This window comes from Pristis pectinata, chromosome 24 (genome assembly GCF_009764475.1).
Source record: "Pristis pectinata isolate sPriPec2 chromosome 24, sPriPec2.1.pri, whole genome shotgun sequence".
Classification (NCBI taxonomy): Eukaryota; Metazoa; Chordata; class Chondrichthyes; order Rhinopristiformes; family Pristidae; genus Pristis; species Pristis pectinata.
The window spans coordinates 33,459,543-33,476,233 of NC_067428.1; the positions used below are offsets into that span (position 1 = coordinate 33,459,543).

General features: G+C 41.2%; 1 protein-coding gene across 2 annotated transcripts; it reads right to left on the reverse strand.

The window, feature by feature from the left end:
* Positions 1-4,729: 4,729 nt before the first annotated feature.
* Positions 4,730-12,196, reverse strand: LOC127582571 (nuclear factor interleukin-3-regulated protein-like). 2 transcript variants are annotated; one of them, XM_052037933.1, is made up of 2 exons: positions 12,142-12,196; positions 4,730-6,179 (listed from the first exon to the last, which is right to left on the reverse strand). In XM_052037933.1, the coding sequence occupies exon 2, from the start codon at positions 5,962-5,964 to the stop codon at positions 4,918-4,920; it is 1,047 nt and encodes a 348-aa protein (XP_051893893.1). In that variant the 5' UTR covers positions 5,965-6,179; positions 12,142-12,196; the 3' UTR covers positions 4,730-4,917. The 2 variants fall into 2 exon arrangements, with proteins under 2 accessions (XP_051893893.1, XP_051893892.1); XM_052037932.1 differs by lacking the exon at positions 12,142-12,196 and adding an exon at positions 6,744-6,761 and having other exon boundaries at positions 4,730-6,176.
* Positions 12,197-16,691: the final 4,495 nt, after the last annotated feature.

A 16,691-nucleotide genomic window follows, 5' to 3' on the forward strand; every position in this document is an offset into this window, starting at 1 on the left:
TAAGATGCATGGGATCCACTGTGAATTGGCTGTTTGAATTCAGAACTGGCTTGCCCGCAAAATACAGAGGGTAGTGGTCAAGGGGACTTATTCTAGCTGGAGGTCTGTGACTACTGGTGTTCCTCAGGGACCTGTACTGGAACCTCTGCTGTTTATGATGTATATAAATGACCTGGATGAAAATGTACATGGATGGGTTAGTAAATTTGCAGATAATACCAAGATTGGTGGTGTTGTGGATAGAGTCACAGAGTCCTACAGCGTAGAAGACTGGCAAAGGATACAGCAAGATGTAGATCAGCTGCAGATATAGGCGGAGAAATGGCAGATGGAGTTCAACCCGGCTAAATGTGAAGTGTTGCACCTTGGGAGATCAAATGCAAAGAGACATACACTGTCAATGGCAAGACCCTTAACAGTGTTGATGAGCAGAGGGATCTTGGGGTCCAAGTTCATAGCTCCCTGAAAGTGGCTACACAGGTTGATAGGGCAGTAAAGAAGGCATATAGCCATGTTTGCCTTCATTAGTCAAGGCATTGAGTTCAAGAGTCAGGATGTTGCAGCTTTATAAAACTTTAGTTAGGCCACATCTGGAGTATTGCATTCAGTCCTGGTCACCCCATTATGGGAAGGAATTCAAGGCTTTGGAGGTGCAGAAGAGGTTTACCAAGATGTTGCCTGGATTAGAGGGCATGTGCTAGGAGGGTAGGTTGGACAAACTTGCATTGTTCTCTCTGGAGCGGCAGAGGCCGAGGGGAGATCTGATAGAGGTTTATAAGATTATGAGAGCCATAGATAGACAGCCAGTATCTTTTCCCCAGGGTTGAAATGTCTAATACCAGAGGGCATGCATTTAAGGCGATGGGTGTAAGTTCAAACGAGATATGCAGGCAAGTTCTTTTTTTGTTACACACACACACACACACACACACACACACACACACACACAGTGTTGGGTGCCTGGAATGCACTGCCTGGGGTGGTGGTGGAGACAAATACATTAGGGGCATTCAAGAAGCTCTTAGATATAACATAGAATATTACAGCACAGTACAGGCCCTTTGGCCCACGATGTTGTGCCGACATTTTATCCTATTCTAAGATCTACCTAACCCTTCCCTCCCACATAGCTGTCCATTTTTCTAATAGAACACAGAACATGAATGTGGGGGAAATGATAGGGTATGGACATTGTGTAGGCAGAAGGGATTAGTTTAGTTGGGCATTTTATTACTAATGTAATTGGTTCAGCACAACATTGTGGGCCGAATGGCCTGTTCCTGTGCTGTACTGTTCTATGTTCTATAACGCATTAAGTGATATCCATCATCCGTGTTAGCCAGCTATCAACTGTTCTGGGAAGCAAAATAACTTACTAACCCAAGGGTGGGTGGATGGATGGTTTTCTGTACACTAAATATTTCCCAAGGCAGTAAAGTTAAGCTCATAGCAAAATAGAGACAGCAAAGCATTCAAACAATTTTGCAGAAATGGAGATTTAGAAACATAAAAGGCATAATTAATGAATTGAAAAGCTCACTTTTGAAATTTAATGTACTTTTTACGTTATGGATAGATTTTTAATATTTGATATTTCATATTAAATATTTGATATTTAATCTATGATTATGTTATTGATAGATTAAATAACTCATCCCTGCATTATAAATCCAGACCACTAATCTTTCCGGTTAAGTAACATAACCACTATGGCTCCATTCACTAGTTATATAATCAAAACACTGTAACATGCCTCACATCTTTCAAGTTTTTATTACCAACATACTTCTTGCATTTCTCTTCAATTTTTGACACTTTTATCAAAAGTAGTTATTCAAAATGACATGCTCTTTTCCAAGATACAGTAACACCATTTAGTGATGACTTAAAACACTAAGTTTAAAAACTCTAAAGCGATAATTATACGATTACAAGAAAATATTAACAGATCAAACTGCTGAATTCCAGTTACATTTTTTCCATGTAAGTAAATTGAATTTATTCAATACCCTAAAGAGGATAAAACAGATCACTTCCTAAATGGCAGGAAAGTGGTGGTCCAAAGAGACTCAGGGATGAATATACACAGATCATAAAATGCCATGGAAATACACAAAAACATAATCAAAAAGGCTAATAGAATATTGACTAGAATGCCAGATGCAAATGAATAGAAGATGTCCTTTAGCTTAAAGTCATGATTAAACCAGGAATGTTGAAAGCAGTCCTGAGCATCACAACTCACGGAGAATTTACTGGCTGAAGGAATGCAACTTAGATTTAACAAAGATATCTGGAATCCAGATTTAATTACAAGGAAAAATTACACAAATTAAGGATATACTTCCTGGAATTTACTGGGTTAAAGACAGACTTCCTGAGTATTAAGGAGAAATTGTCAAAAATTAGGAAAAAATGTGGTTGTAGGGGTTTAAAACTAGGCTAAAACGTTAGAACCAAGGCTTCTAAGACTGACATTAGGAATCACCATTATGTGCAAAGTGTGGTAGACAATTGGCACATCCCTCCACAACTGGCAATTTCTGCTCGATTAATTGCTAATTTTAAATCGGAAATGGATAAATTTTTGTTTACCGAAGTTTTATTTTGGGGATATGGGGAATAAAGAAAAGTGTGCAAAACTTTTGCTGCCTCTCTAGTCCTGTTTGTATCTGTCAATTAGGGTGGCGAGAGGGGAAATAGAATGGACAAAAGGGCTTCCTCTGTGTTGTAACAAGTAAATAACAGTGCCTGCTCTATCAAATATCTTACTGAAACTCAGAGACACAGCTCAAAGATACATCACACTATTTCACAACTTCAAAGCCCCAGCCTTTGAGAAGGGGGAAAATGTAAACAGTGACAAACAAAAGAATTGTGATAAAGGACACCTTCTACAGAACCTGGGAACTAGTTGTAAGGAGGAATTCTCCTTAATTCATTCATAATTTGTACCGTAGGTATCCAAAATAATTTGTGTTGTATTATTAACAGGCAAGTATATGTTTGAAGTGGAGATAAATAAATATTTGAAGAATCAAGGAAATAAGGGTTATGGGAAACTGGTTCAGATGAGGAGTTGAGGCCAGCATGGATCAGCCATGGTCATACTGAATGGCAGTACAGGCTTGAGGGGTCAAGTGGCCTATCCTGTTCTTATTATCTTGTGTGCGTGTGTGTTGTACCTAGGGCCAGAATCTCTGACATATTATTTCCATCTCTGCACTCCATAACTAACTCATACATAGTTAAGGAACAAGTAGATTGCCAAACATTAAAATAACAACACTGCAATGCAATCAAGAAGGCATTACCACCATTTACTCAAAGACATCATAAATTTAGCAGAACTTCCTGCACAAATAAATGAAACCGATTCAGAAACATTGTTTTACTCAACAATGAATGCCTTGCTAGATTACAAATCAATGTGACAGCTCTTATGAAAATTCCAAAACACCAATTAAAATTATTTTTTAAATATCTGTAAAGATTGATGTTGTAAACAGATAATGAATTCACACAGATCTAAAGTTCTGCATCAATACTGGATGCAAAAGTATGGATTTTAAAAACTTAAAAGAAATAAGTGCTTAAGGCCTGGAATGTATTGTTAGGAATGGTGGTGGAGGTAGACTTAATTAGGGCATTCAAAAAGGAACTGGGTACGTGCATGAAAGGGAAGAAATGTACTCTGGGAAGAATGGGGATGGAGAGGTGGGATGAACTGGAACAGACTCAAAAGGCCAAATAGCTTCCTTCCACATTGTAAATCTACTTGATTTCTGATTCCAGGCTTTATAACCAAGTACAGACTTGGCCAGTTTCAACATAAGATGGCATATCATTGGCCTCAGTATCTTTTGCCTAATGAGACAAGTTAGTCAACCGGAACACTCACTTGCTAACACATAATAGTATTCACTGTTATCCACAGAGGTAAAAATCTAATTCAAAGCCCAGAAATGACTACTGAAAACAGTGATGGATGGAAACAAAAACCGAGGCTCTTCTAACTGCTACTAATTAATCCAATTAACTGTTCCTTGAAAGTTGTGTCCAGTTTTGATGCCTCTCAGATTCAGGTTGTCTGTTATTATATATGGTTATAAATGCAGATAACAGGTGGTGAAGAGCAAAGAGCTGTTCACATCAATGGAACTACACTACAACTTGAATTAACACACTGATTTATGGAGTCAGAGCACAGAAACAGGCCCTTCGGCCCAACTGGTCCATGCTAGCCAAGGTGGACCCAAGATACTTTGGATTCTTTAAGCCAAACAGATTTGTGTCAATCTGACAAGCATTCCCCCCCCCCAAAAGAACATACTTGGAAAGACATTAGAAGGGATATCATTCATTAAATGAATGGTAGTATCTAGAATATATTAACCGATTATAAAAATTGCCACATTTTGAAAAGTGGCATCTGATTGGATATAACAAAAACAGGTAACTTACTGGAAAAAAACCACTGGTAGGAACTAATTTAGCTTTATTAAAGCACCATATGAATCTCTAACAACTCTCCATTTCATTGTTCATTCTTTTCCATTGAAAACAGTAAAAAAAATCCTGTCAGTGTATTTCTATTTAATTCACAAAAATAAGTTGTACTTGAAATATTGCTATCACAGCAATCAAGTAAAATCAGCTTGTGATACAAAGTCACTTCTGGTGATTTTTTTGCAATTACATAAAAGCCACGACTTGGTAGATAGTTCTTTCTAAAAACTAACTACTCCCAAAATATGATCTGATTCATTCCATACTAATGGCATCATCAAGAGTTTAAGAATTGCAACTTGATGTACAACTTACGAACACTCTCCTCAGCACAAAATTTCAAAAAACAAGAAAGAATTCATGAGCAATGAACAAGCAATTCAAGGTCACAATTAATAAAAGCTCCAATTAAACTGAATGACAAATAGGCAATAATGTAACAGGTTTAAATGCTGCTTTGCAATCACAAATACCACCACACAAACTCACATCAATGTCTTTGATCTCTGTCAATGAAATACTCCTGGTATTCTCAAGTGGAGATTGGTCCTTCCATGACATTTCAAGATCAAATTCTGGTCCATCCTTTTCTTCTTTTGTAAGCATTGGTTTTGCCTTAATTCTCAGTTTGTGAGGAAGGGCAGAGCAATTTGACTTCATGGTTGTTGAGCATTCATATCTGCAGTCCTTGAAAGGAGAAAAATGATGCATCTTAGGAACCTCTTGTTCATCTTCTGCATCATCTTCTGACTCTCTCTTACTGCTTTTACTGTTCATTTCTACTGCATTCGTGAAAACACTTGAAGGTTTGAAACAGGGATATGCTTCATTAAATGAGCAGGGGTATCCCGAAGATACTAATTGATTCAAGGGAATATTGCGCATGGTGGGCTCATCAGCAGAAATTTCTGAAGCATGTTGCTTCTGTACTCCGACTGAAGCAGGGCTGGTATAGGTTTTGTGAAATGGACTGTCTTGTGGATGTTGGGACGTGGAGTCAATCGAGTCAAGGGAAAGCCTCCCTGAGGAGTATCTTGTGTGACCATCGCAGAAAGGAGTGTCTACTTCCAAGAAGCGAGGGTCCATCTCGATGGCCCTCTGCCTCGCCAGGTACTTCTGCATGTAGGCGTGCAGGATCTGGGACTCCTGGGCATAGGCTGAGGAGCTGATGAGGCCGTAGCGGACCTTGAGGGTGAGCAGCTCGGCCCGGAGGCAGGCGTTCTCCTCACTCAGCGCCAACATTTTACTCTCCAGCACCAGGTCGTTGAAGCGCCTCTTCTCTCGGGACCGCTTGGCCGCCTCGTTGTTTTTCCGCCGCTTCTCCCAGTACGACGCGTCCTTCTTCTCCTCAGGCATGAACTCCCTCTTCCTGCGGGAGCTCAGCTTGCCCCTGAAGCTGCCCTGCTTCAACACCTGCGGCTCCAAGTCCACCATCAGGTCGAATGCCGACAGCATACCGCGCCGTCGGCTCGCTCTCGCCCCACCGAAGTCACCGAGCGGGCGGGCGGCTCCTCCCGCCGCTCATCTCCCGCCTCCTGGACCCGCCGGCCGGCCGGCGCCGCGCATGCGCAGCTCGGGGCTGGGCGGGGCGCGCTCCCGCTCCTGCGGCCGCACGCGGCGCCGCTCCCGGGCTCTCTGCAACGTGAGGGCCAATTGCTCCAAGTCTTCTGCTGGGGAAAAAGAACAGAAGCGATATTAAAGTCTTTAAAGCAGCATTTAAATGAATGCATAAAGTCGCGTTCAGCCAGTCTCGGTGCAGGCGGTGCAACTTTGCAACTAAAAATATCTCAGAGTGATAGGGAATTTGGACACTGAAGTGACCTCAAATGTGAGGTGGTTGCAGTGTTAGGAGTTTACTCAATGCTTCTTTACTCAATCTATAACGTATTGTTCCAATGATGACAATTAAACCGTTAATGCAAACTTTTCGAATAACTTGCATTGCCACCCAGCTCCTCGGCTGCAGAGATCTTGCAAGCTCCGCACTGTTGTAGCCTGAGTTTCACAGGTATCAGATGTGGGCTGTTGGTGCCTTCCGCGGAAGCAGGGTTTTTTTTCACTATTCATTACCTAATACTTTCTGATGAGATATTGGTCTTATTGTCTCTTTAATACAATAACCTTAAAGAACTGACTAAAACAGAATAAAAAAAATCAATTATGCTGCCGAGTTTCTCTTTCATCAGAGCCGGATTTGGGGCCATAAATCTGTTTCTCCTCTTCTGTCTTCCTACCGTTCAATTTTGTCTTCCATTCGCCGATTCAACCATTCCTCTGCTCACATGCTACCAGCAACTTTCCTTTTTATGTCACACTCCCCTCTCTCTTTCTCTCTCTCTCTGTCTCTCGCCAGTTTCTTTGCTTCTCGCCTGTGTTTACTCTTTCTGGATTACTGTACGTTTTCATGCGAAGTCTCCAGATCACGTAACACGTTCAAAGGAAAGGCTGCAACGCAATAAGAAATGAAAGATGCCTGTAATGGAGCTGGGCCAATGACCCCAAACGGACCACTCGATGCAAAGTCCCACGGGCTTGTTTGCTTAACTCAAATTCTTCATCTTCCTCTCTTGCTTCCCTTTCTTCCGTGAAAGCACCAACGCTTATTGAAGTATGATAAGACAGGCAGCATTTAGAAAAATCACATAAAAATGTTCAAGAACTTCACATTAACCGCGATGAGTCCAATACTTTACGTTCCACCTCCATGTCTAGACATTTTTCAAAGAAACTGAAAACGTGAACCAAACACCCACTTGCCATCTTTACACAAAATTGTTTCTAAAGCCAAAAGTGAGATCGCATTTCTAAGAACAAAATTAAAGGCTTGAAAATCAATAACATTCACTGTTAAAGGCTGGCATGTTCCAATTTTCAGAAGCAATAACTTAATACCGGGTGTTCATTTCTCAGGATACCTACATTGTCCAATTTAGGATTTTGACTCTTTAATGTTTTGCTCGTTCTTAAATGACCGAAATGAGAATCTGTGGCTGGTTATCAACAGTCCCGAGTATCAGAACTTTGACGGTGTGAAGACAACGCACAAGAATGAATTCTTGAATTGTTGCCAAATGTACTCATTGTCCATTTCCTTACTTCCTAGAAATCTTAGTTTTTCAGTCGAGAAAACCCATACTCACAATACCTCCTTACACACTGTGTGTTCCTGTGCATAAAACTGAGGAGGGTGATAGTAATTCCGTACTTAGCCAGAAAAGAACAAAATTCAGTCCGTCACCAGATGCAAACTGAAGATAGTTAATAGATATCTATTATCTAACGCTGCCTGAGAGTTTTGAACTGTAGACAGTTTGGACTGGCATTAAAATGACATAAATTGTTTCCTGTAAAGGGAAACCATTTTGAAATGTTGTCATCGTCTGTCTTCAGTTTAAGCATGTCAATTTACCATTGTGATTTGAATCACAGTTAATTTGAAACAATTTCAGTTGCATTTTACACAGCAATAGTAATACTTAAGACTATACAAAGATCAAGGAAGATGCACTTGTGTATGTGGAACTGGATACAGTGGTTCTCGCTCTGTAAACTGTAGGGGTATTTAAATGGTAATGTTTGTTAAGCCAATTTTATGTAGTGTAGCATTATCAGAGTCGTTTTGTAATAGTGTCTGAAGCAGGGCAACTGCTGCCTTTATCTGCAAAGAGAAAGTGTGTATGAAATTGTGTTTTTTACAAAGGAGAATAATTATTTAGTGTACAACTTCAGGAAAACATTAAGTATTAAAATGATATGCTACAGTATCCTTCATTTTGCATGTTTAAATCACAACGTCAAAACAAATGTGAATCATGAAATCTGTGTGCGGATTTGACCCACTCTTTTACAGATGCCTCCAAACCTGAAATAGTTTTTATCAACTTACTATTCAATTTCATCTCAAGCTCTGTGTAAAACTACTTTTTTAGTCTGCCCCTCATTTAGTATGCAACAACGATTAGTATTTTAGCTAAGTTACATACTGTGACAATTTTGGCTGCTATTGATCTAGTTGTTCAATAACATGAAGGCTCCATAAATTGCTAATTTAAATATATATGTTACCAATTGCAACTATGATAGATTTACAACATAATGTGTGTTTAATTGCACACTGTTGACCTAGAGGGAAGCAAGTATGTAAAGGTTTTATTCTTTCATCATCCGGCCTCCATTTTTTTCATTCTTTTATATGGCATGGTTTGATTGGTATTGTTTTCTAGGTTGTAAGCAATATTTTGTACTTTGGGCATGAAATATTTGAATCAGAATTTAGATAAGGAAGGTATTTTCATGGGTTACACTGGTACAATAGAAGAGCATTTTTCTGAAATACAATTTTGAGAATTTTCACATGATCTAATATTAGATCTGAAGGCATGCTGAAATTAAATGTGAGCATTTGATTGTTTTCATACATTTAAATGTATATAGATTTTTCTTATTTTAGTGAGTGACCTTTGCCTTATATTTACTCCATTTCTCAGAGAGTAATGTGAAGTCAGCAGAGGTGCAAATGTTAGATTACTGTGCAAAGAAATGACAGGTGATCTTTTAAGTCTTAATAGTAACATTACCCCTAGGTTTTAAATTTGCACTCTATTTACGATATGTATATTTTGGAAGTAAGGCCCAGAAACAACCACAAGGATTTTGGATAGGAAATTTTGATATGATGCTAAATTTATACTGTACTGTTTTAATGAAATAACTTGTTTAGCCCTAAATTGATAATTATTGTATTTCATTTTAACTATATTAGTGAAACAATGCACTTGTGACCAGTTGTGAATCACATAATCCTTAAATCGCACAGAGTGACTTAGAGACAACTTAGTATGTACAGTATAAGTTAAGTAGTTATAATGGGGTATTGAAATGAAAGTTATATTCTTGATTCCATCTTAATATAGCAATTATAACACACACCACGATATTACTGTAATTCAAAGCATTGGTTACAATAGTTCTTAAAGTTTTCCGTAGACTGGGATTTTGCCACATTTAACTTATTTTACCATATTTTAGTATATCCATTCACTCTCTCTTAATATTGCTACTTTTTACAATGTTCTGCATTATACTATTAATAAGACTTGTCAACATTAAATGATAAACATAACTAGTACCGTGACTTACTGTAAAGGTATGAATATTTTGGTGGTATAATGACTTAGGACTTTATGGGTCGGAAGACTACAAGTACAATTACATTATATAACTGACAATTTGTATACATGTTCATATTTTTAAGGCAGTGTCATTCTTTCAAAAGTAGATATTGCATTTGTTCAAACAACATTAGCAGCATCTGCTCAGGGAGCACGCTGTAACGCTGGAGGCGGGCCGACTTCCTACGCTGGCAAAATTTACATGCAACTTTCACAAGTGTATAGCGTACAGTAGCGGAAAATCTAACCCACGAGTCTCTTATTTTCCACGAAACCTAATCTGCAAAGTACGCAATAATTATTCCATTAGAAGAATCCCTGATGATTCATTATCTGGAAACTCGCATTGTGTAAGGTTAAAATGTTTGACAGGCAATTAAACTCGAATGAAAAAGCGCGTGTTTTTCCTTAAAATTTTTCCTTATTTAAGGAGCAGGTATATATTTTACTAAATACAGATGTAAACTGTGCTCCATCGCTTGGTTGGGAGTTACACTGTTATTTAGTACTTAGCCGTTTCCAAATTCCATGTTGTCAGGCGTTCTCTGAAACAAGATGGAACTCGTGTGAACACTGCGCATCGCACGGAGCCTCATAGATCAACCAAGACCCAAGGCTGGGTTAGGGTTAGGGTTAGGGTTAGGCTGGGTCTTGATCCCTGGACTACTTAGGGAGAGCTGTTCACACCGCCCAGTCCCAGGGAACTTCTGATGGTTATTCGGAGATCCCTGGATATCTGGCGATTCCAGTGGCGGTGAAGGGACGAGGGGGGGTGATATTTGTTGGCAGTTTGAGATGGGAAAGGGTGGTGTTCAGCCACAGTATGGTATCCTCAAGGTCCAGGGATCTGTCGAAATTGCACATGTTCAGGCTTCTCTGGGCATTAGGGAATATTAAGGAACACTTGGTGCTTGATCTGAAAGCAACACTTTGCGTTCAGGGGAGAAGATTTGGGGAAACTAGAACATTAAAAGAACAGTCAAGTGCAGTGTAGATGTTGGAACAGACCAGTTAAAGTGATTTTAAAAACTCTGTCACAAGGGTACAAGACGCACTTTACTGTTTTCTCACTCGGAAATAAAACAATTCGTTTTCCCTTTTTTTAATGATGGGACACTGCTGACATTACAGTTAGCCTAATGCAAACATTTTAAGATTGCAGTGCTAATAGCTGGAGAATGTTTTCTGCAAATGTTGTCACGACAAAAGTGAGTTTAAATTGGTGCTGTGATTGGATGCTTCCTTTTGGTTCTAAGCATTACACCAGATAAAAATCCAATTACATTGGGCAATTCTTATCTGAAATGTGTATATTGTGGTAGCAAGAAGTCGTGCAAGAGGTTTCTGTTTCAGTAAGAAGAGTTTTTTTTCAGAGATGAGAGGCTATCTCGCTGGCACTTCACCCGTAGTCGCACCGGCTTCACAGTATTTCAGAAGCCAGTCTGCAGGCGGTTTTGAACTGTTGCCGCACACACCCCGCAGTCCCCTTTCTACAGCAGCACCTATTTTTGAATACCTGCAACTGTAAAGCAGTTCAATAAACGTGTTTGATTTTAAAGCGTGGAGATTATCATGAGCGTTAGGGGCTCACGAATTTCCGAAACAATGCATTAGGATACAAAAACATTAACTCTGAGCAATATAAACCTCCCTGCGATTTAAAGCTGGGTCTTTTTCTTTAAAAACAGGCGTGGCTTTTTGTAGAGCCCGGTGTTACAGTTTGAGCAAGAAGTTGGCCAAACTCCGAGAAGCTTGAAGGAAAGTCGAACAGTGCCGCGAGTGGTGGTCAGTTCTCATGTTGGGGCGTTTGCAGTGAGTTGTTTACGTCAATATCTAACACCTCATGTCTCACCACCGCTACGGTAGAAACAGCGCCAAGGTAACCAGTTGATTTCACTCCCCCCCCCCCCCACCCCATCATCCACACCGCCCCCGACCCCATCATCGCCACCTCACTTTATCTTTTGGCGACGCCAGAGACTGCAGATGCTGGAATCTGGAGCAACATGCAAGATGCTGGAGGAACTCAGCGGGTCGGGCAGCATCTGTGAGGGCAAATAGACAGTCGACGTTTCAGGTCGAGAACCTTCATCAGGAGTGACCCGAAACGTCGACTGTCCATTTCCCTCCATGGATGCTGCCCGACCCGCTGAGTTCCTCCAGCGTTTTGTGTGTGTTGTTCCAGTTTCTCTTTCGCCCCTCTCGACGGTTTTGTCCCGCCGAGAACAAGGGTGGAATTGAAAAGACTCTGAAATAATTTACAAACTAGTTTGACACTGTCACAAATGCGTTTAAAACAAATACTGCACAGTGAGTGACACAATAATGCCCATTACTACAGAGCAGAATATTTATTAATATAGCACATAATGTTTAACCAGCGTTGTGTAAGGACTGGCTCCGTCAGTTTATGAACATCACCAGCACACATAGTAAACAAACAGTCCAGATACCTACTTACAAAGTTTCTCACTGGGGCGTCTATTTCGCAATCCAAGCGCGGTGGAACATTTGGTTCTCCCCCTGTCCGAGAACAGCGAGGAATCTGGAGAACACACGCCTTTTTATGAGTCAACCTGCTTTTATGCATAACAAGCGTATCAAAGGAAAAGGCACGCCGTCTTTACGTAACAGAAGCTGACAGCGCAGTCACCATCCCCGGCCTCACCATGGCGAGCGAATCACCATTACCACTAATATTGGCCGCGAGATGGCAAAGTAAATTCAGCTTTAGTTCAGACTGCCTTAAAGACATCCGCTGATTCGTGATATGATTTGAAAGCGCAAAGCAAGTGAAAGCAGATTTTGATAATTGTATAATAAAAACTGTATGAATGTGGTTAATGGCAATGGGTTCGCCTGGTTATAAATATTGGAATGATTTTGCCTTACAATTATATAATAACTGGACGCATCAATCAGAGCGTAGAATACTGCTGGAAATAAGTTTATACCTATATCTCTTGAGGGACAATTCTTTGCAATCAGAAAGAAACCTGTTGATAGATTGAAAATTGAGTCGGGGAGTCACCAAGCAATGTGTATTCGGTGGTGCGCAGCCCCAGCGCCCGCTGATGTCCGTGGCCAACGCCTCACCAACTGCATCACCACTGAGACCTTCAAGTGGCGCTACATGAGAGCGCCATCGACAAATCGACCTGACTGAGAGTATTGGAAGCTGTCGCTGAACTGGGTCATCCTGGTATGTTAATTGAAACTTGAAACCTCTTTATTCACCGATGGGCACGGATTTTGCACACACTCATCAATGCAATAACTCAATTCGAAAAAACCCGCTGGAGAAGCCCGGCGGGTCGGGCAGCATCTTTGGAGGGAAATGGAGAGTCGACGTTCCGAGTCCAGATCCTTCATCAGGACTGAAGGAGGAGTGGAGAGCTAACCAATTTATTGAAACTTTCAGTCCAGATGAAGGGTCTCGACCCAAAACGCCGCCTGTCCATTTCCCTCCACAGATGCTGACCGACCGCTGAGTTCCACCAGCACTTTATTTCTTGCCCCAAATCCCAGACACTCAGTGGTCGGATGAAACATCACTCACCGGAGTGTGGGTCCAGTAGGTTTTGTGTCAACATTGGACTAGACCAAACCCGTCCATTGTTGTGCCAGAATTCCTTTCAAACTGCTTATAATATTCAGAATTATCAAATGGATTTTTTCGACGATTAATTTTGTTCATCCTCACACTTCACTGCAGTTTGTGGGTAAACCCATTCATGAAATGTAAGGTTTTAATTGGTCTGTAAAGTGCAGATTGTGGAGTGGGGGCAGACTAGTTGAGTGAAAGGCCCAGCCTCTGGAATGCTTCAGGCCAGGAACTAATCAGGATCAGAATCAGGTCTATTATCACTGACATATGTTGTGAACTTTGTTGTTTTGTGGCAGCAGTACAGTGCAAGACATAAAGACATAAAAATTACTATAAGTTACAAAAATAAATAAAGAGTGCAAAAGAGGAATAACAAGGTGGTGTTCATGGGTTCATGGACCGTTCAGAAATCTGATGGTGGAGGGGAAGAAGCTGTTCCTGAAATGTTGAGTGTGGGTCTTCTGGCTCCTGTACCTCCTCCCCGACAGTAGTAACATGAGGAGGGCATGTCCTGGGTGGTGAGGGTCCTTAGTGATGGATGCCGCCTTCTTGAGTCACCTCCTCTTGAAGACGTCCTCAGTAGTTGGGTGGTTTTGTGCCATGATGGAGCTGGCTGAGTCTACAACCCTCTGCAGCCTCTTTCGATCCTGAGCATTGGAGCCTCCATGCCAGGCAGTGATGCAACCAGTCAGAATGCTCTCCACCATACATCTGTAGAAATTTGCAAGAGTCTTTGGTGATGTACCAAATCTCCTCAAACCTTAAAATTAATGGCAATTGCAAGGCATTCCTGCATTGGAATCTCCATTCTGTCTCAGAAGAAAGGAATTAGCTCCATGGGCCACTGAGGATCAGCAGGAAACCCACGGAACAAAGAACAGACATTGGGTGAAAGAGCAGAGGAGGCTGAGGGACCTGCTGACAACCATGACATAAGCAGGTTCTTCAATGCTGTCAAGACCATTGACAGTCCAAGCACCTAAGGTGTCACCCCACTGACAGGCAAGAACCAAGGTGAACTTATCAAGGATAGCGAGACCATCAGTGGCTCCTGGAAGGAATTCTTTGAAGAGTGCCTCAACCATGGCTTTGTCCACCCCCAGGAGAGATACTGATTCATGTATTAATCACATCTGATACCTGTCACCCTGAAAAATGCAGAAATGTCAAGAGGTTTTCTGCCCTTGACCAGCTGTGGTACTGCTTTGTGTCTGAAATGGAAAATACTGGAAATATTCAACAGGTCAATCAGCGTCAGACAGAGAGAAACAGAATGATTCAGGTTGATGACCTTTAATGAGAACTGACTTGCTTGACACGCGTGAGCTCTCATGTAACCTCCTCATTGATGCCTTCCTGATGTGCTGAGGTGTTTTACTTATGGTTCATTTCTAGGGCTCTGGAGTGGACAATGAAAGTTTCTAAGGAAGTTCACCAAGAATGAGTGAGTGAAGTCATGCAATGTACTGGAAACAACATGGCAACTGCCTCAGTCTCCTTATAGATTGGAAGGAAAATCAACCCTGGTGTGTCCTTGGTGGGGAGACAGGGTAGGTGGCGGTGTGGGGGATGGTAAGACAGGGACTGTCAGGTAGGTAGGATCACAGGTTAGGACACAGTTAATAGATGGATCTGTATTTTTTGCATGATTTATGTCCTGGTTAATTTAAGTCACATAGGTGTAAGACACAGCACCTGAGTTAAAATGCACTTATATGCTGCTGATGGACCTCCTGCAGACATTACATCAATATCAGGGTTTGTCTCCAAATGCTGCATGGATTTAGGATGAACAATGGACATCACATCAAATCTGGTGGAAGAATTCTGATCCAAGATTCATCATTGTTGTTTCCATGTATTAAAACATGAGGAAGAGCTGGGCAAGAGCAGAGAGAGCAGAGGTTTCATTGGCCATGTGACCTTAAAGAAAAATGGAATACACTTTGTAAACTTCACTGGATTCACTCATTTTAATAAGTTAAATAAGCAAATACAGATTGGGAGCAGGAGGAAGTCACTCATCCCCTCAAGCCTACTCCACTGACGGTAACTTCAACTCCACATCCCTGTCACCCACGTTAAACTTTCACCCCTTTGCTTCTCAGTAACTTATCAGAATCAGGTTTGTTATCACTGACAGATGTCGTGAAATTTGTCGTTTTGCGACAGCAGTGCAGTGCAAGACATGAAGACATAAAAATTACTATAAGTTACAAAAATAAATAAATAGTGCAAAAGAGGAATAATGAGGTGGTGATCATGGGTTCATGAACCGTTCAGAAATCTACCTCAGCCTTAAAAACATTCAGACTCTGCTTCCTCCTCTTGTGGGACAGAGTTCCAAAGGCTGAGAGAAAAAGATAAGCTTCAGCTCAGTCTTAAATGGCCCCTTACTGGAGGATAGTAATTCTGGCAAGCGGGATCCTCTCAATATAAGGCACTCAGTGTCAGCTTTTCATGGACTGTTGGTGGAAAGCAATGGATATCCTGAGGTGTAAAGGCTCAGCAATGGCAGATAAAGCCAAGTAAATCTGATGGAGTTTTTGGAAGAGGCAGCTGAGAAAATGAATGAAGGCAAGGCGGTAGACATGGTTTACATGGACCTTACCAAGGCTTTTGACAAAGTCCTATATGGTAGGCTGGTCCAGAAAGTGAGACCAAATGGGATCCAAGATTGTTGGCAAACTGGATCCAAAGCTGGCTTGGTGATAGGGGGAAGAAGGTAGTGGTTGAGGGTGTTTTTCTGACTGGACATCCATAACCTGTGGTGTACTGTAGGGATTGGTGCTGGTACCATTGTTGTTTGTGATATATATAAATGACTTGGATAAGAATGTAGATGTACTGATTAGTAAATTTGCTGATGACACAAAAAATGGTAAAGAAGGTTGTAAAAGGATACAGAGGGACGTAGTTTGGCTGGAAAATTGGGCGAAGCAGTGACAGATAAAACTTAATCCAAACAAGTGTGAGGTAATGCATTTTGGGATGTCAAATAAGGGGATATATTCAGTAAGTGGCAGAGACCACAGGAGTGTTGATGTACAGAGGGACCTTAAGGTGCAAGTTAATAGCTCCCTGAAAATGGTGACACAGGTGGATAGGGTTGTGAAGAAAGCATTCAGCATGCTTGCCTTCATAGGCCGAGGCATTGAGTATAAGAGGTGGGATATCATGTTGCAGCTGTACTAGACATTGGTGAGGCCACACTTGGAGTATTGTGTGTAGTTCTGAGTCGCCACACTACAGGAAGGATGTGGTAGCATTAGAAAGTGTGCAGAAGAGATTTACCAGGATGTTGCTTGGAATGGAAGGCTGCAGTTATGAAGTGAGTTTGTATAGGCTGGGTTTGTTCTCACTACAACATTGGAGGTTGAGGGGTGAACATATAAAGGTTTATA

Excerpts from the sequence above, each read along its gene's own strand:
- LOC127582571 (XM_052037933.1), bottom strand. The coding sequence starts at position 5,964 with ATGCTGTCGGCATTCGACCTGATGGTGGACTTGGAGCCGCAGGTGTTG.